The 24,214-nt window shown below is 43.1% G+C and overlaps 1 protein-coding gene across 1 annotated transcript in view; it reads left to right on the top strand.

The window, feature by feature from the left end:
• Positions 1 to 1,343: 1,343 nt before the first annotated feature.
• Positions 1,344 to 24,214, top strand: part of mms22l (MMS22-like, DNA repair protein) — a 66,457-nt gene continuing 43,586 nt past the window's right edge. Inside the window, exons 1-13 of the mRNA XM_080754161.1 lie at positions 1,344 to 1,451; positions 2,980 to 3,167; positions 3,881 to 4,006; positions 4,526 to 4,578; positions 4,726 to 4,813; positions 5,231 to 5,408; positions 6,255 to 6,348; positions 8,834 to 8,964; positions 9,664 to 9,777; positions 10,498 to 10,674; positions 13,285 to 13,347; positions 13,594 to 13,713; positions 16,097 to 16,332. Of these exons, the coding sequence (XP_080610287.1) occupies positions 2,989 to 3,167; positions 3,881 to 4,006; positions 4,526 to 4,578; positions 4,726 to 4,813; positions 5,231 to 5,408; positions 6,255 to 6,348; positions 8,834 to 8,964; positions 9,664 to 9,777; positions 10,498 to 10,674; positions 13,285 to 13,347; positions 13,594 to 13,713; positions 16,097 to 16,332 (1,559 nt within the window). The 5' untranslated portion in view covers positions 1,344 to 1,451; positions 2,980 to 2,988. The remainder of the gene's footprint in view (positions 1,452 to 2,979; positions 3,168 to 3,880; positions 4,007 to 4,525; positions 4,579 to 4,725; positions 4,814 to 5,230; positions 5,409 to 6,254; positions 6,349 to 8,833; positions 8,965 to 9,663; positions 9,778 to 10,497; positions 10,675 to 13,284; positions 13,348 to 13,593; positions 13,714 to 16,096; positions 16,333 to 24,214) is intronic.

Here is a 24,214-nt window from a genome sequence, read left to right as displayed (position 1 = left end):
CAGACAGACAGTGCACATAATAGTGGCTCCTAATCACGGATCCATCTGAACTTTTTCAGCTCATCATCATCATTATGAAAAACCCTAAAAATTGAATTAACTGACTCAAACATCTAATATTATTAGACTAATAACAATGCCAGCGAGTGTTTCTTTGTGGGGGAATTAAAACATAAATACTGCGGTATCCTGAAACCATATCTCACATATTTTGTACTCACTGTACGGATCAAACTGCTGTTGTTTGCATTGGGGTACTTAACCAAGTCTGTCTGCCTGCCTGTCTGCCTCAGCTATTCAGGTGTCAGGGGGTTGCCATCATTTACATTCCCTTTGTTAATCTAAGGAGCTGGGGGCCAGTGGCCCACTGAGGTGTTGATAAACCTGTTGTTTAGGCAACCATTTGGTTATGCTAAATCTAGTCTCAAGTCAGTGTATTGACCAGATGCTAATCTTCTCAGCTCGTCTGGACATGTTGGTCCGCCTCTGAGTTGGCTTTAAAAAGACCATAATATTGTAGGTATGGTGTGCATTTCCTGGGAGGCCGGCAGGCTGACCGGTTGGTCTGTGGGCTTAGGCCTGTGGGCTTCATACTATGCAATAAACCTGGAAACTCTGATCACCTCAACATCTTTGCCTGTCTGTGTTCCTGATCGCCGGCTACTCTGTTTCTTAACATCTCCTCTCCAAGCAACAAAGTTGAGTAAATAGTTGAACTCATATAGACTCTAAGATACGTCAATACCACCCCTAACCCAGTGGTGTGAAAAAGTATCAAATTGTTTACTTTAAGTAAAAGTAGCCTATATCAATACTGTCTCTAACAATTAAGTTAATATTCAAAATATACTTGAGTTGAGTAAAAGTAGGCCTACCTCAAAACTGTAGACTATAATACAGTAAATGTAGGCTACTAGTTACTTTACAGTACACTAGGAAAACCCAGACATTTTAATTCACTCAAACATCTAATCTCAACAAGTGTTTCATTGTGGAGAATAACATAAATAATCCCTAATCTTGAAGAGGTACATGTATGTAAAATCTCTTCTTTTGGGGATTTTCTGCATATGAAAGCTTCCATTTTATGCACTTGTCTGTCTCTGGTAAAGCTGTGATCCACTGCGCATCAAAAATCAAAGATCACAACGGCACGCGTAGCCGACGCTTTGTGAGCTTGTTGATCTGCGATTTTCGGTGCGTTGTTGTGGAACAACCGCGTGACAGCAGCACGCACGCACGTCAGCCACGCCTACCGCACAACTTCCGACCAATCGTCGAGCACGTCGGTCGTGCGTCTGAGCTGCGCTTGCGTCACGGAAGCGCGCGGGAGAGGCTGAAAAGCCCAAACAACAGCATAAATTGCATTTAATAACAACATTACTGGACATATCACCATATCTCTACCATACTGCTGGATACATCACACGCACACACGAAGAAGCACACAGGTTAGGCAGCTGATCTTTGCTACTATTTGATACCGTTTGTGTTTCTCACTGGAACTGTGGCTAGCTCCTTCCACTGCAACGAGATGAGTAGTGGAGTGAAAGGTTCCGAAAGGAGCTACACTGTGGCACTGTGCTGCTGCTGCTGCTGCTGTAGCCTTTTGTTGTTGCTAAAAGTAAAAGTAGCAATACGACAATATAAAACAAGTGAAAGGCATGTATTCAGGGTAATTACTTGAGTATAGCCTGGGTCTGGGATCAAGACTATCATAGCTCTGCGTTTTATCGAGTCTGACTTTTTCTTTCGTATCACCATCTAGATATGCAAATGTCAAAATCGATAAAATACATAAATGTAAACAGTAAAGTAGCCTACAACGTTTGCGTCTGACAGGTAGAGGTAGAGGAGTAGACGTTTCAAGTATTGAAAAAAGAAAATGACATACTCTTACTGTAAGTACAGTATTACTTACTAGTAGCCTACTATCCACCACTGCTCATGTCTTGTGGGTCAAATCTGCTTGTCATCATTGCTGTCATTCAGTGGATATTGTTGACTATGTACGAACCAGAGTCAAATTAATTACATGTGGAAAAAGTATGTTTGTAAATAATAAATAATATTCAAACACGTCCCACACACACAAGCAACCTGACATGTTAAGATTGCACAAACATAGGCAAATTACATAGTACATACACATTTATATACCAAAATGAATGTTTAATATATACCACACAAACACATTTATATGCATAGAAAATTTGATAGTAGGACCCATCCCCATAGCCCCCCATCCAGACTTGTACCGGTGAACTGTACTGTCATGAAACTACCTTTTCCTATGCAAACCTCTAATAAAGTCTTCAATCAATCAATCAACCCCTAAGCACCTCAAACTATGTTATATGACAATTAGAATATATTTTACCTGATGGGAATTAGCCAAAATAAGAAGACGGTTTCTTAAATAGCCTATTTGGTTATGTTTGTTATTGCTGCAACAATGTTGAATCTGAGTATCTCATTGATATTTTATTTATGTTGTCTGAGCTCCATACAATCAGAGTTGCACTATTTAAAATGTCATTGGCACACGTGCGTGCGTGCGTGCGCGTGTGTGTGTGTGTGTGTGTGTGTGTGTGTGTGTAACTACAGACTCACTCCCTAGCTTCCGCCATGGACTGAAGACTTGCCTCTCTTCAGACTCCACCTAAAGCACTACTGTAACACTCCCCTTCCCTCAATGACCATACATGTAGCATTTTTAGGTTTTAGAAACGTTTATTTTACTGATTAGGTGTGTGGTCTACCTATGTTATTGTTGTTCTAGATTGATATTCCTATGCATTGTTATATTGTTGTTGATGTACTGACACATATTATCTTGCTTATTATATTGATGTATTACCTGCTTATTGTACTGTAAGTCGCTTTTGATTAAAAGTGTCTGCTAAATGCCTAAATTGTAAATTGTGCATGCGTTTGTGTGCTAACTAGTTGGGATTCTCTGCTTTTTGTTCCACACAGAGAAGCGGCATGTCGGATGACTTCAGCCAGTCTCTGACCCCGCCGGTGTCTCCCTTCTCGGAGGATCACGTGTGTGGGTTGAGCCCGTCACAACCACCCTGCTTCTGCTGCTCCCATGAAGCCCAGGGAGAGGAGGCTGCCTGCGCCCTCCCCTCTGAGGGATACGCAGGGAGAGGCTCCCTAAAACGGTTAAGTTCCTGTCTCCGTCAGCCGTGAGGGTTGGACTGACACGCAAAGTGTTGTTTATCCATCGGTTTTACAGTGTCACATAATGAATCAATCAATCAATCAATCAGTTGGGGAGAGATACAAACAGGTTGTCATATTCTATTAGGTCCTCTTCACCAGGGCTGGCCAATTAACTGAAAATAATATAAAAAAACTACATTTAGAAACAATAACAGACAGTGTTTCAATAACAGTTGAAACAGTGCCCAAATTTGGAGATGACTGACATCTCAGATATTACTTCTGAGACTCCTACATTCAATCCCTCATATACTGTGCACACCCCATAACTGCACATAATTCGGAGAACATTATCTTCAAACGGGCAAGGGCTTGTATTTATGTTTTAAATTTCGTATTCATCAACAAATCAACACTAAAAAGCTCTAATAATCATTTTATAAGTGACTAAATTGATTAGTCTGAATGACAACAGTATATAGCCTGCAGACCGGTCTGGCCCCAAGCTCTGAGTGAGCGTTTAGCAGAAACCAAAACGTGGAAGAGCCAATCAAGTCTGCGCTCAGGGCCCTGTGATTGACAGACGCTGATTGGCTTCGCATCATGACGTGTTGTGGAGGTCTTTAAATAATCATTAATTAATGTAGACAAACGTTTGAAACAATCGTGATTTTAATTTGAAGTTTGTTACTCCCAATCCTACTGTTTGTAGGCTGCTGCTGCGTCTGGACCCGGCCCCTGCGGACTGTGACACAGACACGGTGGAGATGTTTGGCTTCCCCTGGGTAACGGAGACAGCCCTGGTGGAATCCACCAAGCTGCTCTTTGGCCTGTTCAGGTGAGTCTGTAATGCTGTGTACAGTGAGTGTAATAATGATGATGACTCTGGGTTCAATACCATTTGAACTCAATCAGCTCAGGAGGATCAAAATCCAATTGAAAGTTATACTGTGTAACATTCATTTTAGAAGTGTTTTTTTTGGTGACACCTTTGGTGCCATTGATATAACACGTCAGATGTCAAGTATAATGCATAAATAAAAACAATTCTGGTGCATACGTTATTTTGCCACAAGAGTCGGGAGCAGATACTCGCAAAATAATGTTAACCCCATTTTATGTGGAATGGTTATTGTGAAAAATATACTGGTAAAATATTATTTACAGTTTAGTATAATTGAAAAAGCTACACAGTATGACAGTATGATTGTAGCACAATACAACCTGACCATTTAGGCTTGGAATAGAAGATTCCTAGAAAACATATTTTTCAATTTAGATCTAACTTCTGCACATATGAATAGTCAAGACCAACCTCAGTGATCTCTTTCAACACTTGCTCTCTGATACTTTTCAGACAAAAACTTTTCAAGCTTGAGACCCTGGTTCAGTCCAGTTCCCATGACTATGGTAAGCATTTGGAGATAAATTATGTTAAACATGAAGCTTGTTTCCTTGTATTGACCCAAGATGGCGATCACGCCAGCCTTGTAAAATCACAGTGTTACGGTATTTATTGATATCTTTATTTTTGAATGGACATTTTCCCCATTTCAGGTCAAGCAGGCAGCCTTCATTATGAGGCAGAGGATCTCAGACAACAGTGTGTGTTCTTCCTCCAGTACGTCAAAGTCTTCCTGTACAGGTGAGTTATGAGAAACGTCACATTCACTCCTCTTGGCTTTGTGCTACACTTGCACCAGCATTGGGATTGTCCACATTTAGTAATGAAGTAGATTATTCTACAAACACTATGTGTTGTAGTTGTGTGTAATGGAGAATGCACTAGGAGCAAGTCTGTTATGTGAAAATAACCACGACAGGGCACTGTTATGTGGCACATTGCTACGTGTTGTGAGCTTGTCTTTGTATTATAAATGTAATGAAAAATATTAACAAGAGCTTGTGACTAAATAATTACTACATTGGATCCATTCGAACGCATGTTTTTCTTCTTCTGTTTACTGTAACAGTTTTGGACATAACTCGTGAGGTTTCCACGTGACAGCAGTGATATATAATATATATTTTGTGTGTTCTTTTTGTCCTACCTTATCTCTAGGTACGTGGAACCATGTGACAGCCTGGCAGGTCCCTCCCACCCCTATGAGGAACTGGAGGCCCAGTTCCCCTCGGCCCTGCTAGAGGAGCTGTTCGGGGTCACTCTCCTCATAGGACGACTCAGAGACCAACCAGCCCACGTACAGAGTGCCTTCACCATCCAGAACCACCAGGGAAAGGTGCCGCTCAACAACATTAGCACATTTAGCATGCAATATTTACACTCTATATGAAGAATTGTTGATGTAGTGGGTCTAAAGCCCTGTGGCTGTAGCCTCAGGCACCATTTTGAGACGGTGTAGATGGGTAATATTGCTTAAAACAGGGTAAAGGTTTGGTAACTGCTGGACAATCACAAAGATGAACCTGCGAGGCTTAATTAGGGGACAAATAGTCTCCCGTAGCCAGACAACTATTCCACAATCTTGGAATGTTATATCCACCTCTTTCCGCGGGAATTTACTGGAGAATGTTTTGCACCACACTGTACCACACTTCCGGTTCACAGCAGACATACAAGCTCATGTCGCGTTGCAGATGCAGCCGTTGTGAGCTTGTAGATCACACTCGGCTGCGGCGCCGGAAGCTCCGTCCAATTTCTGCGCAATGCACGATGGGATGTTGGAAACTTGTGGATAGAGTCTGGAACTACAGCTCCCAAACGGCGAGCAGCTGACATTTCCGTTCACAAAACTATATTTTAAAATATCATTTCTGATAAGCAGCAAGCTATGTATGCTTAGATAATTTTTATTTATATTAGGATAAATGTGCGCTTTTTAGCTTCTCATGCCGGATACTCATCATAAGACTTCCCTTGCCCCAGACTGTATGACGGGAGCATTTGCAAATCGCAGGAGTCAACAGTCTGGCCACACAAGACTAGGGGACAAAGGTTGAATCCGAAAACACTTGAAGATGGACCATCCATACAAAATAATGATCATTTATCATTATTACTTTTTCCTCACATGATTGTCGTCATTAAACATCTATAACTCACATTCCTCGATGTGTTTCCTTAGATATTCCCTCCCTCCTGGCATTTATTGCACCTGCACCTGGACATCCACTGGTCCGTGTTGGAAATCCTCCACCTGCTTGGACAGAAGATGCATGGTAATGCATTTACCGTTTTAAACACCACCATCTACAGTACTCACACACTCCACCCGGCTGTACACCTGGCTGTAAGCCATGCATTTAGCTCATTGTCTCTGTCGGCTGGAAACCTCATGAATCCAAAACTGTTACTTTTCAGGATTCAAGTTCAAAATTTGTAAAGGTAGCAGATCTACAAGCTAAAAATTGAGCTTGTGGATCTGCTACTCTTGATGATGTTGTGTGACGCTGTAGAATAATCAAGTAGGGCAAGGGTCTTCAACAGGGGGTCCGGGACCCATAGGGGCTGCCAAATCTTTGTGTGATAGGATCATGTTTTTTACATTAACCACTTGAACCCTAACATCCCTATTCTGAGTGGCACGAGGCGTTGTAAGCTTGTAGATCGGCTATATAAGAGGTTTGTTGAGGGAAAAGAAAATGCCCATTACTATGATGACAGTGCTGTCAAACACGTCTAAGCTGTCTATGAAATCTATGAACATTTTTAATCTGCAACACAATCATCTCTCTCTCAGCCAAGGGGTCCCTGGCCTGAAAACGTTGAAGACCCCTGAAGTAGGGCATTTAAAAAACACACAAAAAATAATATGGAGGTTTCTGCCCGACAGAGATCTCATGCTCTTTTCCAAAAATCTGTTAAAGTGGTTGAACAAGAGGTAAAGTTCCTGGCCCACCACCTCAGTGACTAGGGATTTATAATTCCTCCACGGTCCATTAGACTTGGCAGGGCACGAGCAGCACGGCCAATTGTGCTGCTCGTGCGAGGCGTTGTGTGCTTGTAGATCGGCTGTTTTCACTACTTTTGTGCAACAGCCTTGTATGATGAAGCAGGGCTTTGCTTTGCGAAAAAATTTATAAATTTGAAACTTGGAGATACGAGGTTTCTGCCCGACAGTGACGATTTACTTTGTTGGCCGCACAGCCCCCAAAATGGAACGAAGGCCGACATTTATTTTTAATTTTTTTCCTAATGGCCGGCCTGGACCGGCCGGGAATGAACCGGCCGTTCGGGAGTTGTCCCGATTTTCCCAATGGCCAGCACGTCCCTGCCAGGCAGGGAGGGTGATCTCTGTCACTGTTCTCTCGACTTCAATGTGGGGACTCCTCATTGTCGGGGGGAAAACTGAAAAGAAGTGGCCTTGAGGTCGCGTGCATATTCTGTACTCTCCCTAGTGGGACCACCTGTAGTATAGGGCTGTCACGATATGACATTTTACATGACGATTAATTGTCACTCAAATAATTGGCGATTAATGATTTAATTGTGTTTTTGTCGTTGATAATTACATTTCTGTTTGGCTTTTAGGCTTTGAAGTTGTACATGGTAAATATGACACATAACCTAAATATACAAAGAAATTACAGACATATTTGACAACTTACTACTTAAAAAATACTTTGATAGTGGAAATAGTCGAGCTTGTAGATCGGCTATTTCCACTATTTCGGACATTTTTCAACATTCACGATTATGGCGATTATGACAAAATAATTGCGATAATGTCAAATAATCACGATTAGACGATTATGTAATAATTGTGACAGCCCTACTGTAGGAGACAAGGGACTAGATTACACAGAGAAACAAACCTGTATTTCTTTCATTAGAGGAATAAATAAATATAAATGTAAGCCACCCTGAAGATGATGTCTAAAGATGTTAGATCTAGGACAGTCTTCAACGTTTTCAGGCCGAGGACCCCTTAGTTGAGAGAGAAATGAAGCAGGGACCCCCACAACCTGTTCATAGATTCCATATAGTTTCATTGTTTGAAAGCACAATCATCAGTGTATTTTTGATTCATGTCAATTTGTGTTTTCAGATATTTAACCACTTGAACCTTCAATACTTAATAAACTTGACCTTTCACTCTGTACTTAGTCTGCTCTTTTACACCAAAGCTCTTTGCCAAAAAGTAGCCGATCTACTAAAGTTCTCAGAATATGGACGTTAGGGTTCAAGTGGTTAATATAAAAAAGGAGAAAAAAAGTTTCTATCACTCAAAGATTTGGAGGACCCCCTTTAGTAACTCTGGGGACCCCCAGGGGTCCCGGATCCCCTGTTGAAGACTCCTGCATTAGAGGAATAAATACATATAAATGTAAGCCACCAAAAAGATGACGTCTAAAGATCTTGACTTGGATCTAGGACAAATACAGTAGCACTAGAACTATGATGATAACTATAAAGATATCGTTTTAAAAATCCTTCTGACTCAAGAGGAAGGCAGAGTCCACACCGCAGCTATAACAAAGACAATGGTTAACAACGCGCGTAGTTATATCGTCAACAGTTAGGGTGCTCGAGGGAAGAGCCCTTTATTCTAGCGGTATAGCGAGGATCACATCTGTCTGTTATTGCAACAGGAATCTCTTTTTATTTTCTCCCTCCCATTGCTTTTCCACCCTGACCTAATCTGCATCTGTGAAATTGGCCTTGTTTCATTGCTGAGTGTGCCGGTGTGCGTCCGTCCTGCAGGCCAGGTGGTGTACGCCCACCAGTTCGTCAACCTGACGGGAGAGAACCTGACGGATAGCAGTCTGTTTGAGGAGCACCTGTGCAGTGTGCTCTGCGACCTCGCTGGCCTGGCCATAGGCAAATACAGCAAGGTGGGCGGCTGGCCTCCTCCACTCTCTCTCTCTCTGCCTTCTCTCTCCATCTGTGTGCTGTGTGTTTTGTAACAACGGCAACCGGTGCCATTCTATTGTTTTCTTTCTGTTTGCGATGTTCGCTCATTTATTCTCCTGTGAAGAGTGCTGTTTAAAATGTAACTTTAGACATTTGAAGTCCTGTTTTTTATTCTTTGTCGTACAATGTTGTCACACAGAAATAGCCAGTCTACTAATCGTCTCTTTTAGTTTTTCTTATTTTTAATTATTGTTATATTCTTTTTTAGTTTTGAAAATGTTTGCTTGTAACAACATGGCTAAAATATGGCTGCCAGGTTCAAAGTCCCTGTAAATAGGAAGTACCCTAACCCAGTATGAATAGTCCTATAAGCATTATTTTGTGTTCAATTCTTGACAGACCACAGAATAAATTATGTTATAAACCACCCAGCCGAAACAGGACATTTCCTGTTTACGGGCCCTTTAAATGCAGAGAGTGTTACATGCAGTCAGTGAACGGTACATATGCACAGTGTTCCATCTGCTTCAGGTGGTTTCATTTTAACCCATTTAGGCCTAGAATTATTGACTGCTTTAACTATTGAAAAATAGCAGATATACAAGCTCACAGCGCGGCACCGAGTGCCGCGCTGGGGTCTGCGGCCAAATAAATTTAATTTTGGTCCCCTTGTTCAACAGGTGAGGCCCACGGAGGCTCTGAGCAGCCATCATTACCTGTGCACCTGCACCAAGGAGCTGTGGATCCTGCTCATGCACCTGCTGGAGCACAGGAGTAAAACCCTGCACACACCGGTGAATGAATGCACATAAGCATACACTACTAGGGCATTCACCAAATATTCAAATATCAAAGTCACTATTCGACGTTGTTCACAGAAGACGAATATTTGCTTATTTTTTTATTTTCATTTTTTTCTATCTTTTATTTAAAATAAAATAAAAATATATATATATTTCTTCATGGTTTATACAGCTCGGCTAGATATGAAGTCATAAGAATGAGTTGTCAATGAATTGGTAATGCTCTATACTGAGGTCATGCGTCACGTTTCGTCTCCCGGAAAAACAGGCCAGCCGGCAAACTCGATGTCATGGAGGAAGAGCCAGCTAATGCAACTGTCACTACTAGACCGAGAATTGCCTGTTTTTATTGGATGAAAAAAAAAAAAAAAATCCTGTCGAATATTCAACTATTCTAATACTTTGAGGTAGAATAATTTGAATACTAAAAATCACTATTCGTGAATGCCCTAGCATACACACACACTCAAACCAGCATATTTAAGCAATATTACACAAGGGGGTGTGTCTTATCGTGAATATCGGCATGCCTGTGTTGCTGCAGTAACGAGCCGAAGGCGAGTTCCGTAGGCAGCGCAGAAGTACCCCAGCAAAATTTGTGGCATAATGCATGTTGATGCAATAGCGTCAACATTTTTACCAATTTTACAAGGTGTCCACGTCTACCTGACGTCAGCGATAACGATAATGTTTGTGTTTCCCCGCCTCCAGTCTTTCTGGAGCTACATGAACGCCCTGCTGCGGCCCCTGGTGGCGGGGAAGCCCCCGGCGGAGCAGTACAGCGGGCTGCCCAGCCACTGTAAAGACCCCCTGGGCTTCACCTGGTGGCTGCTCACCCACCTCACACAGCTGGGACAGTACAACCGCAACGGAAGCCTTCACAACGAGGTGGGCTGTGCAACTATCCTGTCTGTCAGTCAGGCTTTCTTTCCGTCCATCCATTAACCACTTAAGCGTTAATTTATAGTTCGTCGCAAAATGGTGTCATGCAGATGTGAGGTTGTTTTTTCACTTTTCTTTTTAATGTATTCATCTACAGTATAATGACATTCCCAAAGTGGGGATAGTTTATTAATACATTTTCAACTGTTGCACCCCTTAGATGTGAAAACATGAAAAATGTATACATTTCAATAACAAATGTGTAAATATGACCAGGATAGAGTATCTTTTTTTTAAAGAAGTGGTGTGCATAAAACTACAAATGAGCTGTGATCATCTTTTTTCACACATTTGTTGTTAGTCTATTTGAATAATGCATGCCTAAAATAGTGCATGTCATAATTGCAAAAAAACTACTTCTTGTAGCTGGGTACCTAATCCCCATCTGCTCCAGTGAGCTGCTTAAAAATCAGAGGTGGATACTAAGCAATCGTACATGTACTTGAGTTTGACTACTATACATAAGTACACTCTTTGAATATTTGTACTTGAGTGTTTGTATTTTTGAAGCGGTGAAATCCGCTTTGTCTGTCCCGTACATGTTTTTTTTTGAGGATTCCCATAGATTCCCAAGGAGTGGCTTTGACTGTCCCGTACATGTCCCGTGCATGCAGAATTGAGGATTTGTCAAGCTTCACATGACAATTTGGCCCTCCAGACAAAATCATTCAGAATTCAGAATTCATAAAAATATAGAACTAAAGCACATAGAAGTAGTATAGATCTAGAACACAGAATGTATAGATCTAGAACACAGATTTTATAGCTCTAATTATTGCGACCGAAGGTCGCATATACTCTGAAGAACCGTGTCGCTTGAGTGTCCTTCCGTACCCCTGTGATGTCAGTGTGATGTCAGCGAGTTGTGACATCACTTCCTGTACGGGGCGGCTACACGAAATGTGGATAACACTATATATGGAGATAGTCCAGTCCATCATGTCATATGGGACTACCGTCATAGACAGTAGCCAAAAGAGAAGGATACACAAGACTAAGAAAGACAAAAAAAGGAGGAGGAGGATAAAGATACCAAAAGGAGAGAGAAGAAAGGATGGATGAGGTACAATGTGTCTCAGAAAAGAAAAGGAGGTGGCAACGGGGGCGGCTAGATAAAGTTATTAGGCCTGGATCCAACTTTAAGTCGACGCACAGGATTCCAGAAGTGTAGCGCTTATTCGCTCTTGTATCAAACTGGTACTCGAAACGTTCTTAGAATTTAATATATATTTTCTAAAGTAAATATGGGGGCGGCTGTGAAAAAAAGAGAAGAATAAAAAAGAAAAAAAGGAGGAGGAGGATAAAGATACCAAAAGGAGAGAGAAGAAATGGTGGATGAGGTACAATGTGCGGTATCCTCCTTGTCAAGCTCGACGTTGGTCATTTGGACCTATACATGGAGAAATGGAGCGAACCTGTTTGGCCTAAACATGGAGATGTGGTACAGAATGACTCATATATGGGCATAAAAAGTATGTCATGTGACATCACTTCCTGTACAGACAGTCAGACAGACAGCCATTGACTCCGGCCTAACAATGGCTACTGTCTATGACGGTAGTCCCATATGACATGATGGACTGGACTATCTCCATATATAGTGTTCTCCACATCTCCATGTTTAGGCCCTATCGCTCACACCCTAGGTGGGGTTGGCGTTGGCGATAGGGCCTTTCTGTGTGGAGTTTGCATGTTCTCCCCGTGTCTCCTAGGGTTGATACCCTCACAAAAACATGAACAAACTCCCCCCAGAATGATAACAACTAGAGAAATTGCAATTTGGGAAATTGCGAGTGTGGTTGCCTAAAAAGTTACCTTACTCTTACATCACTAAAAGTTACTCACTATATATGGTGTTTCCCATTCAAAGTCAATGGGAAAGGTCAGATACCTAAAAGTTACCTTACTATATATGGTGTTTCCCATTCAAAGACAATGGGAAAGGTCAGATACCTAAAAGTTACTCACTATATATGGAGTTTCCCATTCAAGTCAATGAGACTAAGAATTGTAAAAACTGCAAAATTCCCCAGAGTAATAATGTGGTTGCCCTGGCAACCACACTAACTAGAATCGTCAGAGAAACGCTGTGGTTGGCCAGATAGTCAAGAATTGGCGCGACGTCACCCTGAGGTCACATTCCACCCTCAGGTGTCTTACTAGTTACTGATACCGAATAGTTCAATTGACTGTTACACCCTTATTATCAAGCATGATATTGCTGATAAATGGAATGTAATTCTACACAAAATAATAAATCGTTGCTCTTATCTCCATATATATTTTCTAAACTTTTCTTTCGTAAATTAACTCCCTGCGTGATCACACTACAGCATCACACAAAAGCATCAAAAGTAGCAGATCCACATGCTCGAAACGCAGCGAAAAGCAACGCATTTTAAGCTTGTTTTTTTTTTTTTGCTGTTTTTGAATTTTAATCCTGAAAAGTTTAATATGAGGTTTCCACCCAACAGAGACAAGAGATAACAACCAGCAGACAAAAACTTTTATTTATTTTGTACTTTTTTTTTTCTAATACTTTGTATATTCTCACAGAAACAGCTGGATGATAACTGGAGCTTTGTGGAAGAGTTGCTTAAGTTAACTTGCAACCCTAAGGTAATTATCCCTTCGGGGGACAATAAACAATACACATTTTAAACATACAAGTAATACTATATAATCCTGTTAGATCTCTCTGCAGTTGTCTTCATCTGTGTGTGTGTGTGTGTGTGTGTGTGTGTGTGTGTGTGTGTGTGTGTGTGTGTGTGTGTGTGTGTGTGTGTGTGTGTGTGTGTGTGTGTGTGTGTGTGTGTGTGTGTGTGTGTGTGTGTGTGTGTGTGTGTGTGTGTGTTGCATGAACAGGCAGGCCTACAGGAGGAGCAGGTCAGAATGCACCTGCACTGCTGTCTCAGTGTGTGTCTGCTTTGGGAACCCAACACCAGTGCTGTGTCCACACTGTGGGACTACTACAGTAAGAACCTGGTGAGTACTGTGTGTCCACACTGTGGGACTACTACAGTAAGAACCTGGTGAGTACTGTGTGTCCACACTGTGGGACTACTACAGTAAGAACCTGGTGAGTACTGTGAGTCCACTGTGGGACTACTACAGTAAGAACCTGGTGAGTACTGTGTCCACACTGTGGGACTACTACAGTAAGAACCTGGTGAGTACTGTGTCCACACTGTGGGACTACTACAGTAAGAACCTGGTGAGTACTGTGTCCACTGTGGGACTACTACAGTAAGAACCTGGTGAGTACTGTGTCCACTGTGGGACTACTACAGTAAGAACCTGGTGAGTACTGTGTCCACTGTGGGACTACTACAGTAAGAACCTGGTGAGTACTGTGTCCACTGTGGGACTACTACAGTAAGAACCTGGTGAGTACTGTGTCCACTGTGGGACTACTACAGTAAGAACCTGGTGAGTACTGTGTCCACTGTGGGACTACTACAGTAAGAACCTGGTGAGTACTGTGTCCACTGTGGGACTACTACAGTAAGAACCTGGTGAGTACTGTGTCCACACTGTGGGACTACTACAGTAAGAACCTGGTGAGTACTGTGTCCACTGTGGGACTACTACAGTAAGAACCTGGTGAGTACTGTGTCCACTGTGGGACTATTACAGTAAGAACCTGGTGAGTACTGTGTCCACACTGTGGGACTACTACAGTAAGAACCTGGTGAGTACTGTGTCCACACTGTGGGACTACTACAGTAAGAACCTGGTGAGTACTGTGTCCACACTGTGGGACTATTACAGTAAGAACCTGGTGAGTACTGTGTCCACTGTGGGACTATTACAGTAAGAACCTGGTGAGTACTGTGTCCACTGTGGGACTATTACAGTAAGAACCTGGTGAGTACTGTGTCCACACTGTGGGACTATTACAGTAAGAACCTGGTGAGTACTGTGTCCACTGTGGGACTATTACAGTAAGAACCTGGTGAGTACTGTGTCCACACTGTGGGACTATTACAGTAAGAACCTGGTGAGTACTGTGTCCACACTGTGGGACTACTACAGTACTAAGAACCTGGTGAGTACTGTGAGTCCACTGTGGGACTACTACAGTAAGAACCTGGTGAGTACTGTGAGTCCACTGTGGGACTACTACAGTAAGAACCTGGTGAGTACTGTGTCCACTGTGGGACTACTACAGTAAGAACCTGGTGAGTACTGTGTCCACACTGTGGGACTATTACAGTAAGAACCTGGTGAGTACTGTGTCCACTGTGGGACTACTACAGTAAGAACCTGGTGAGTACTGTGTCCACTGTGGGACTACTACAGTAAGAACCTGGTGAGTACTGTGTCCACTGTGGGACTACTACAGTAAGAACCTGGTGAGTACTGTGTCCACACTGTGGGACTACTACAGTAAGAACCTGGTGAGTACTGTGTCCACTGTGGGACTACTACAGTAAGAACCTGGTGAGTACTGTGTCCACTGTGGGACTACTACAGTAAGAACCTGGTGAGTACTGTGTCCACTGTGGGACTACTACAGTAAGAACCTGGTGAGTACTGTGTCCACACTGTGGGACTACTACAGTAAGAACCTGGTGAGTACTGTGAGTCCACTGTAAGACTACTACAGTAAGAACCTGGTGAGTATTGTGTGTCCACTGTGGGACTACTACAGTAAGAACCTGGTGAGTACTGTGAGTCCACTGTGGGACTACTACAGTAAGAACCTGGTGAGGAGGACACACTGCTATAAACCACTGGTAAAAAACCTTTTCATGTTAAGGACCCCAAAATGAATATGTATTTCGGGCCGAGGACCCCAATACAAGATTTGTTCTACCAATAATTTAGACAATATTCCAAATGTCTTTAAAAAAGGTTAAAAGTGTTCACAACTCGTCACATTGTGAGCATTGTGAGCTTGTAGATTGCCTATTTTCAAATATTCTTTAGCATAAGACGGCAGTGCTGCAGCAATATAGTCACTTTTCTATGGCTTATAGTGGTTCTCGAACTTTTTCATGTCACCCCATGATGACCCTCATCTCTTTCTTTTGCCACCAAGGAGACATCCAGAAGCAAAAAGTTCGGTTAAAATGTTAAAATACATATATTCAAAGATTTGCACAAATCGTCACGATTTATAAAAATCTACAAGCTCATAGCGCTCCCTTGTAGATCTGGGCTTGTATATCTGCTATTTTCTTTAATAGCCAAAGTATAAAATATGGGTAAAGTGGGTTATTAGAATGATTCTCTATATAACCACATATTTTGTTACCGCCCTCCTGGACCCCACTTTCAGAACCAGTGGCGTATAATATAATATTAACATTTCATTCAATCTTAAATGGTGTGTTTTGGTTGTGTTTCTTGTCTCCTGCTGCAGAGCGGCTCCTTCACGGTGCCCTGGCTGGGGCTGTCGGGCCTGGGCAGTGTGTGTAAGACCCCCCTGGCTCTGCTGGAGCAGGCTAAGGGCTGCTGCTCCCCCGCCCCCCTGCGCTCCCAGGGCCACGCCCAGCTCTACCGCACGCACAACTCCTTCCACATGTTCCTCCGAGTGCTGGCCCTCTGCCTGGGCCAGGGCCAAGCAGGTGGAGCCCCCCAGAGGCAGATCAAAGGAAGGTACGGTCAAATACATATATTAAGCATATATACTTTTTAATGCTTTAACCATTAAAAAATAGCAGATATAGATCTGCTATTTTTGAAAAATCGTGAAAGTCTTTGAATATTTTGACCCGATTCCATAAATGTCTCCTAAATTAGTGGTTCTCAAACTTTCATGTCAAGGACCCCCAAAATTACATGTTTTCCCCCATCTCAAAATATGTTGTTCCCTACTTGTGGCTTCATCCGTGCGCACAACATTGCTAGCCAAGCCATTAGCAAACAAACATCGTGTGTGTGTGTCTATGCGAGCGTGCACGCGTGCGGCCGCACGCGAGTGATCGCGATGCATGTGTGTGGCCGTGCGCAATCATCGCGAGGCGTGTGTGTGTGTGCGAGTGACTGCTTCCACACAGAACTGCGACCAGAAACATGTAATCAACATTAACCGGTTGGTGAAATCAGCGGGCGTGTGTGTGTGTGTCAGTGTGTGTGTGTCAGTGTGTGTGTGTGTGTGTGTGTGTGTGTGTGTGTGTGTGTGTGCCTGCCTGGAGTGTGAACTTCCTAAAATGTAATCGTTTCAACTGCTGCGCGAATTGGATATTCGTTAGACCCACCCCCACCCCCACCCCCTGGGCTCATTGGAGGAGCGGCCATTTCGGACGGATAAACTGCAGATTCAGATTACAACTCCAGACCAGAGAAACAGGGCGGGTCTAAGGGCTGGAGCCAGGCAAAGAAATGGAATGCAGACGAAGACCAAGCGCTCTGCGAAGATTAATTGGCTGATTTTGTACTCGCGTCGTGAGCCAAACATAGCCGATTTACAAGCTCACAACTTGTAATATCGTGATGCAATGTGAGCTTGTAGATCCGGCTATTTGCAGCATACAACACCAATCGCACAACATTATAAGTGTTGAGGAGGTTGGGTTCTGGGGGGCTGATGTTGTTTTGTTGTTTTGCCTTTGAAATTGAATCGTATGCTGAGTGCACTTGTGGTGGTGAGTGCCTTAATTGTGTTTGTGGTTGTGTGTGTGTATCTGAGCAGGCGTGCAAAGGATGTTTGCACACTTTCATGCATGCGTGTGTGTGTGTGCGCGCGCGAGAGAGAGAGCGTGTGTGTGCACAGATCAGTGGTGGAAAACTTACTCATATTGTATACTTGAGTAAAAGTATCAATACTGCAATGTAGAAATACTCCGTTGCAAGTAAAAATCCGGAATTCAAAATGTACTTGAGTAAAGGTATGAAAGTGTTGGCATCAAAATGTACTTAAAGTACCAAAATTGAAAGTACAAAATGTTTGAAAATATCCACGGTATAAAATAGGGCTAAAATGGTTAATGTATGTTTTATAACATTATAATTCATATCTGCAAAGTAACTAGTAAAATAAAGTTTTCAAATAAACGTAGTGGAGTAAAATTACAATATTTGTATCCGAGATGTATTGGAGTAGTGATCGGAAATACTCAATAAAGTACAAATACCTCAAACTTGTACGTAAGTGCAGTACTTAAGTACATCTACTTAGTTACTTTACACCACTGGCACAGATCATGTGTTTGAATGTTGTGTGTGTGCATGCCAGGTGTGACACGCACACTCTCTCACACACACACTCTCTCACCAGGGGCGTCACAAGGGGTAGGAAAGTGGGACTGAGTTACTAGGGCCCAAGGTGGAGGGGCTCAATTGAAAAATAGCATATATACAAGCTCACAGCGCGGCTGCGAGCTTGTAGATCTGCTATTTTTGAAAAGTTGTCAAAATGTGTGAAAGTCTTATATGTATTTTTTAAGCGAACATTTGTAACTCAAATTTTGCTTCTGGGGGGGGTCCCTGGAACGAAATATTTTGAGATCGGGGTCCGTGGCCAAATACATATCATCTTGGAGGTCCTTGACGTAGGTTTCTTGCACACATTTTCACGATTTAAAAAAAAATAGCAGATCTACAAGCTCACAGTGCGGCACTCGGTGCCGCGCTGTGAGCTTGTATATCTGCTATTTTTCAATAGTTAACATTTATGGGGGGCCCGCAGTGAATCCTTGTACCCAGGGCCCCGAATTTGGTGTGACGCCCCTGTCTCTCTCACACACACACACACACACACACACACACACACACACACACACACACACACACACACACACACACTCTTTGATATTTGCTGAGCCCCCTGGTGCAGCAGGTGTCTCAGGAGTCAACCAGCTGCTCTCCAGCTCCCAACGCAGCCAAGGAGCCTCCCGTTGGGACCCCCCCCCCCCCACCACCACCACCCCGGGACCACCACCACCACCACCCCAAGACCCCCCCACCACCCCGAGACCACCTGCTCCTCCTCACACCAGGGACTGCATGGTGGAGAGTAACCGAAGTGCATGGGGGTCCGCTGGCCCAAATACATGTCATTTTGGGGGTCCTTGACGTGAACAAGTTTGAGAACCACTGATTTAGAAGAAGGATTTAGAAGACATTTATAGAATCGTGTCAAAAATATTCAAAGACTTAAAATAAAATAAAAAATCTTTTTTTTTTCTCAAAAATAGCAGATCTACATTCTACAAGCTTGCAGCGCAGCACTCTGTGCCGCGCTGTGAGCTTGTATATCTGCTATTTCTCAATAGCTAAAGCATTAAATAATGGTTATTTATGCGTAATAATGCGTTCCAGGTCTAAATGGGTTAACTCATTCAATCCAGGAAAGCATCCGTGTCGTTTTAGATTTTAGTTAAACAACTAAAACTGTTAGGATTTAGAAGGCATCATAGAATGGACCTCAGGTCTAAATGGGTTGAATAAAAGCCGCAACATCACGGGGCGCCTGCTGGCCTAGCGGTCCATGGCCGGCACATACCACACATAGGTTCTAAGCAGTGTTGATTTCGTCGACTAAAACTATGACGAAAAATTTTTGTCGACTGCGTTTTTTTCACTGACGAAAACTAAATAAAAACCAAGCTGTGATGACTAAAACTAAGACAAAATATATTGACAATTTCGTCAACAAAATAAAAACTAGACTAAACGTTAGGGAGGGACTAGTTGAGAAAGTAATTTTATGTCTGGTTGCTATCAGGTGTTGCGTGCTGAAAATAGCCGATCTACAAGCTTACAACTTTGTGATCTTGTAGATCGGCTATTTTCAGCATGCAACCAAGTGTAAAATCTGTCATTACGATGTCATCACGCCTGCCAAAATGCATTTTAGTTGACTAAATCAACTGTATATTTAGTCGACTAAAATTAGACTTTCAGATGACTAAATTATAACAAAAACTAAATTATATTTTATTCAAAAGACTATGACTAAAACTAAATCAAAATTTGTTGTCAAAAACAACACTGGTTCTAAGCCCTGTTCCCAATGACCTTTGCTGCGTGTCTCTCTCCCTCTTTCCTGTCAGTCTTCACTTGGTCAATAAAGGCAGAAAAGCCAAAAATAAATAACACAATGTAGCCTATTAGAAATAACCTTAATCAAAAGTATACTCAAATACTCAAAAGTCTTGATCTAATTGATCTATTCAAGTACAGTACTAGTAAATGTACTTAAGTAGAACCGAGAGACCACCTGCTCTCCCTCACACCAATGACATGGCTTTAGCCTTGTGTGTGTGTGTGTGTGTGTGTGTGTGTGTGTGTGTGTGTGTGTGTGTGTGTGTGTGTGTGTGTGTGTGTGTGTGTGTGTGTGTGTGTGTGTGTGTGTGTGTGTGTGTGTGTGACTGCGTGTGTGTGGTTGGGTGACCAGGGAGGGACACCGAGAAACAATGCATAACGGGGGAAACAAAGAGAAAGCGTGAGACCAAACATCACTAAGCTGATGTGCACACATCATCAGAGCCCAGCCTCAGCCTGGGACCGACCCGGACCGTCCCACCCCGTGTCCGGCATGCAGGGCCGGCCCCCGCTAAGGCGCCAGGGGGAGCGGCGGAGCCGCGGTTTAAATCCGCCTTAATGACTTCCCTCTGTCTGGAACGTGCTCAGCAGCACTGCAGACACGAAAGGCTAATTAGCTAACGAGCGTGGCGGTTAATTCGCCTTAACGAAGCCGCATCGGTTTCCAGCACGGATAGAGAGGGAGAGAGAGAGACTGCAGGGAGGGAAGGAGGGATGGAGGGAGAGAAAGAGAGAGTCTTCAGGGAGGGAGAGATGGATAGAGAGAGAGAAAGAGAGAGGTGTGGGTGGTGGATGATACCGGCATCGACCGGACTGGGACTAGGGATGGAGCGATGAGCGATATTATCGTTTATCTTGATAGAAAATACTCACAATAATCGTATCATGGAGATTTAATTTATCGTGATATCGTCCTCCGTCATGCACTGGGATCAATTCACCTTTTATTTGCCGAGCTGCTTATCCGTAAACTCTCCATAATTGGTAAAAGCTACTTAGGTATAATATACTTTACGTACTTGATAGTCTTTTTTTTTTTTTACTCTATCAAATATCTTTGCCAAAAAATAGCCGATTTACAAGCTCACAACGTGTCGCGTTGCTGCGCGTTGTGAGCTTGTGGATCTGCTATTTTTTTGGGCAAATGTTCCGCCCCAGGATAATGGATTTTGATTATCGTGATAACATTGTAAATCGCGATTTCTTTTTTTGACAATAATGGTGATATGAAATTGTCATATCGTCCCATCCCTAACTGGGACCCGTCCAGAACCCCCTCCCGCTCCCTCTCTGTCTCTGGGGAGGAGCGGGGCGTGCCGACTGTGCGGCGGCGGCGGCGTTTTGGGCAGCGTTCCCGCTCCTGGCCGGGCCTCTGTGGGAGGCCCGTGGCGACCGCATTAATGGGATTGACTGGGAACATGTTGATCGCCAAACGCTGGGGGAGTTGGGAGCATCTGCTCGCCTCCGGAAAGAAAGCTGTCCGGGATAAACAAACACAAACACACGCACGCGTGGTCGCGCGCGCACACACACACACACACACACACACACACACACACACACACACACACACACACACACACACACACACACAGGTTTGGGCACAAATATACTAATAATCCTGCCTTGGCTCTCCCAGTGTGTTGCCTGTACTACTATCCCCATCATTTAGCTCTATTATTATATCACCCATTCAATTAGACCTGAGAAATGATATATTGTGCTATGAGGCTAGATGTCAACCTGGAATTGTAATTTTGTGATGTATACAATTATACTTATAAGAAATAAAATAAAACGTTCTCGATTAGTCCATTAATCCAGTGGTTCTCAACCTGTGGGTCAGGACCCCCGGGGAGGTCCCCACATGATTTTAGGGGGGTCCCCAGATGACAGTGAAGTTAGAATTCATCTCTTCGATGCACTACAAAGCATCCCACTGGAATAGTGATAGCGGTCAGTGATGTACAAACCACCCGAGTTGGCAGTGTGGATTTTTGATTCATTCGGACGGATCCTGGATGATTCACAACCATTGAAGCGCATGCACCTTTCGAGGCCGAGTCAACATGCTGTTTTCCCTTTTTTCTGTCTCTTATCCTTTTCCCTTTTTTGTCTTTATTTCCATTTAATTCTCCCCTTTCTCCTTTTTTAGTTTTTTCAACTCTGTGTTTGTTTATATTATTTGTATGGGTGGGTAGATAGGTGGGAAGGTGGAGGTAATTGAGAGCTGGGGGAAAACTGAAGACTGACATGAAATTACTGGTAACCTGGTCAATGTACGTATGTGATGTATATATCTTTATATATTTGTGTGATGTATCTGCGAAATTCTATTTAAAAAAAATAAAAAAGTTTTTATACCTGATAGAAAAAAGACCATTACTCCATCAAAAGTAATCAACAAACATTGGCCAAATTGTCAAATAATATAAGAAAGAGGCAAACATTTGGAAATAAATATCGTTGCTACAAGCTCACAACGCCTCACAACACCCCTGAGAACCACTGCTTTAAATAACTGAAATATGTTGTCTTTATTTGCCCATGAGCCGCTTCTATCGACTGTTCAGCACCTCTGTGTCTGCTAGGATGTGCACATGGAAATTGAACTGTTCTTATCTTTTAACCCGGTCTCTGTCTCTTTCTTCTCCCGTATCCCCCGTGTTCCTTTCTGTGGCCGCTGTGTGTGTTCTGGTGAAGGTGTGTGTGGGAGTGTGTGTGTGTGTGTGTACTGTAGTGTACGCTGCTTGTGTTTTGACCCAAACAGTAGCACCTCCTCAACTGTGTGGGCTGTGGGCTGCATCTCTGTTTGTAAGCTCTCTGAGTGTCCTGCTGGGGGGCAAACAGCCGGGAGGCATGTTTCTGTGCGTGTGTGGTGTGTGTGTGCGTGCGCGTGTGTGGTGTGTGTGCGTGCACACGCTCATTATATCGCTGCTGGTGGGCAGAAAGCTCTTATCTCCACATTTCTAATAGGGATGGGACAATATAAAAATGTCATCATGATTATTGTGACAAAAGAAATCGCGATTTACGATATTATCGCGATAATCAAAATCCATTATCCTGCGGGCGGAACATTTGCCAAAAAAATAGCCGATCTACAAGCTCACAACGTGTCGCCTAAAGACATTCGATAGAGACTGAAAAAAAGACTGTATCAAGTACGTATATTATAAGTACCTTCTACCAATTCTAAAGGGTTTAAGTGGTACCGGATATGCAGCTCGGCAAATAAAAGGTGAATCCCAGTGCATGACGGAGGACGATATCACGATAAATTAAATCTCCACGATACGATTATCGTGTTTTTTCTATCATGATAAAAGATCATATCGCTTATCGTCACATCCCTAGTGGGCAGAAACCTCTTATCTCCACATTTCTGTTTGTGTTTTTTCATAGATTAACGTCCTACTTGATCACACTGCCGCATCACTCAAAAGCAGCAGATCCACAAGCTCGAAACGGGGTACGAAGCAACGCGCTTTGAGCTTGTAGATCTGCTACTTTTGCTATTTTTGGACAATGGAAAAAGTGTGTGTGTGCTTTGTATTACTACACTTGTGAGGGCCACATGTCGCCCGCAAGTAGGCTATAGTACTGTAGAAATGTGAGAAACCATCAAATATGTCAGGGGTTCCCAAACTTTTTTTGTCTCAGGGCACCCCATGAATATTTTTTTAATCCGAGCCACGCCTACATTATAATTTTCACTCCCTGCCCAAACAGTTGTTTTGCGGTTCAAATTAATTCGGGGAGTTAGGCTTATAATTAGGTAAAAATTCAGCTTGGAGTTCGAGTTTTGTCTGATTTTATAATGTTGCAACCAGGGGTTATGCACCCAAAACAACTGATCTACGCAGCACAGGGTGACATGTTGTTGTGTAAGGTTGAATGATTACCGGTAGATACAGATTTCTTTTTAATTTAGCAAATTGTCCTAAAATGTTGATGTCCTTGCAAGTATAGGTGTGTGTGTGTGTGTGTGTGTGTGTGTGTGTGTGTGTGTGTGTGTGTGTGTGTGTGTGTGTGTGTGTGTGTGTGTGTGTGTGTGTGTGTGTGTGTGTGTGTGTGTGACTGTGTGTGACTGTGTGTGACTGTGTGTATTGATCTCTCCCCGGTGTTGCAGTAAATTGGCTTGGCTGCAGAAAGAGCGACCGTGCCTCCACCGCTGTGTGTCTGAGTGTCTCTGACATTTAACATGATCTTTAAAGGCATTTCTCCACAGTGTGCCCGCAGGACCTAACAGCGTGCTGGGTGGGTTTATCCTCTCTCTCTCTGTGTCTGTCTATGTCTCTCTCTCTCTCTCTCTATGTCTCTGTGTACGCCAGGCCTCTCGTAGCAGCCAGGGTGAAGCAGACAGGTGGTGCTGTGTGGAGGTGGAGGAGGAGGCACTGTGTCTCCTCGCTGTCGGACAGAAAACCTCCCATCTCCTTATTCTGACTTTTTGTGTTTTTTTCTTGTAAAAATTAGGCCATTAAGAACGCAA

This window comes from Nannobrachium achirus (genome assembly GCF_963921795.1).
Source record: "Nannobrachium achirus genome assembly, chromosome: 2".
Taxonomy (NCBI): Eukaryota; Metazoa; Chordata; class Actinopteri; order Myctophiformes; family Myctophidae; genus Nannobrachium; species Nannobrachium achirus.
The sequence above is the reverse complement of the archived record's forward strand: the minus strand, read 5'-3'. Positions and strand labels throughout refer to the sequence as shown.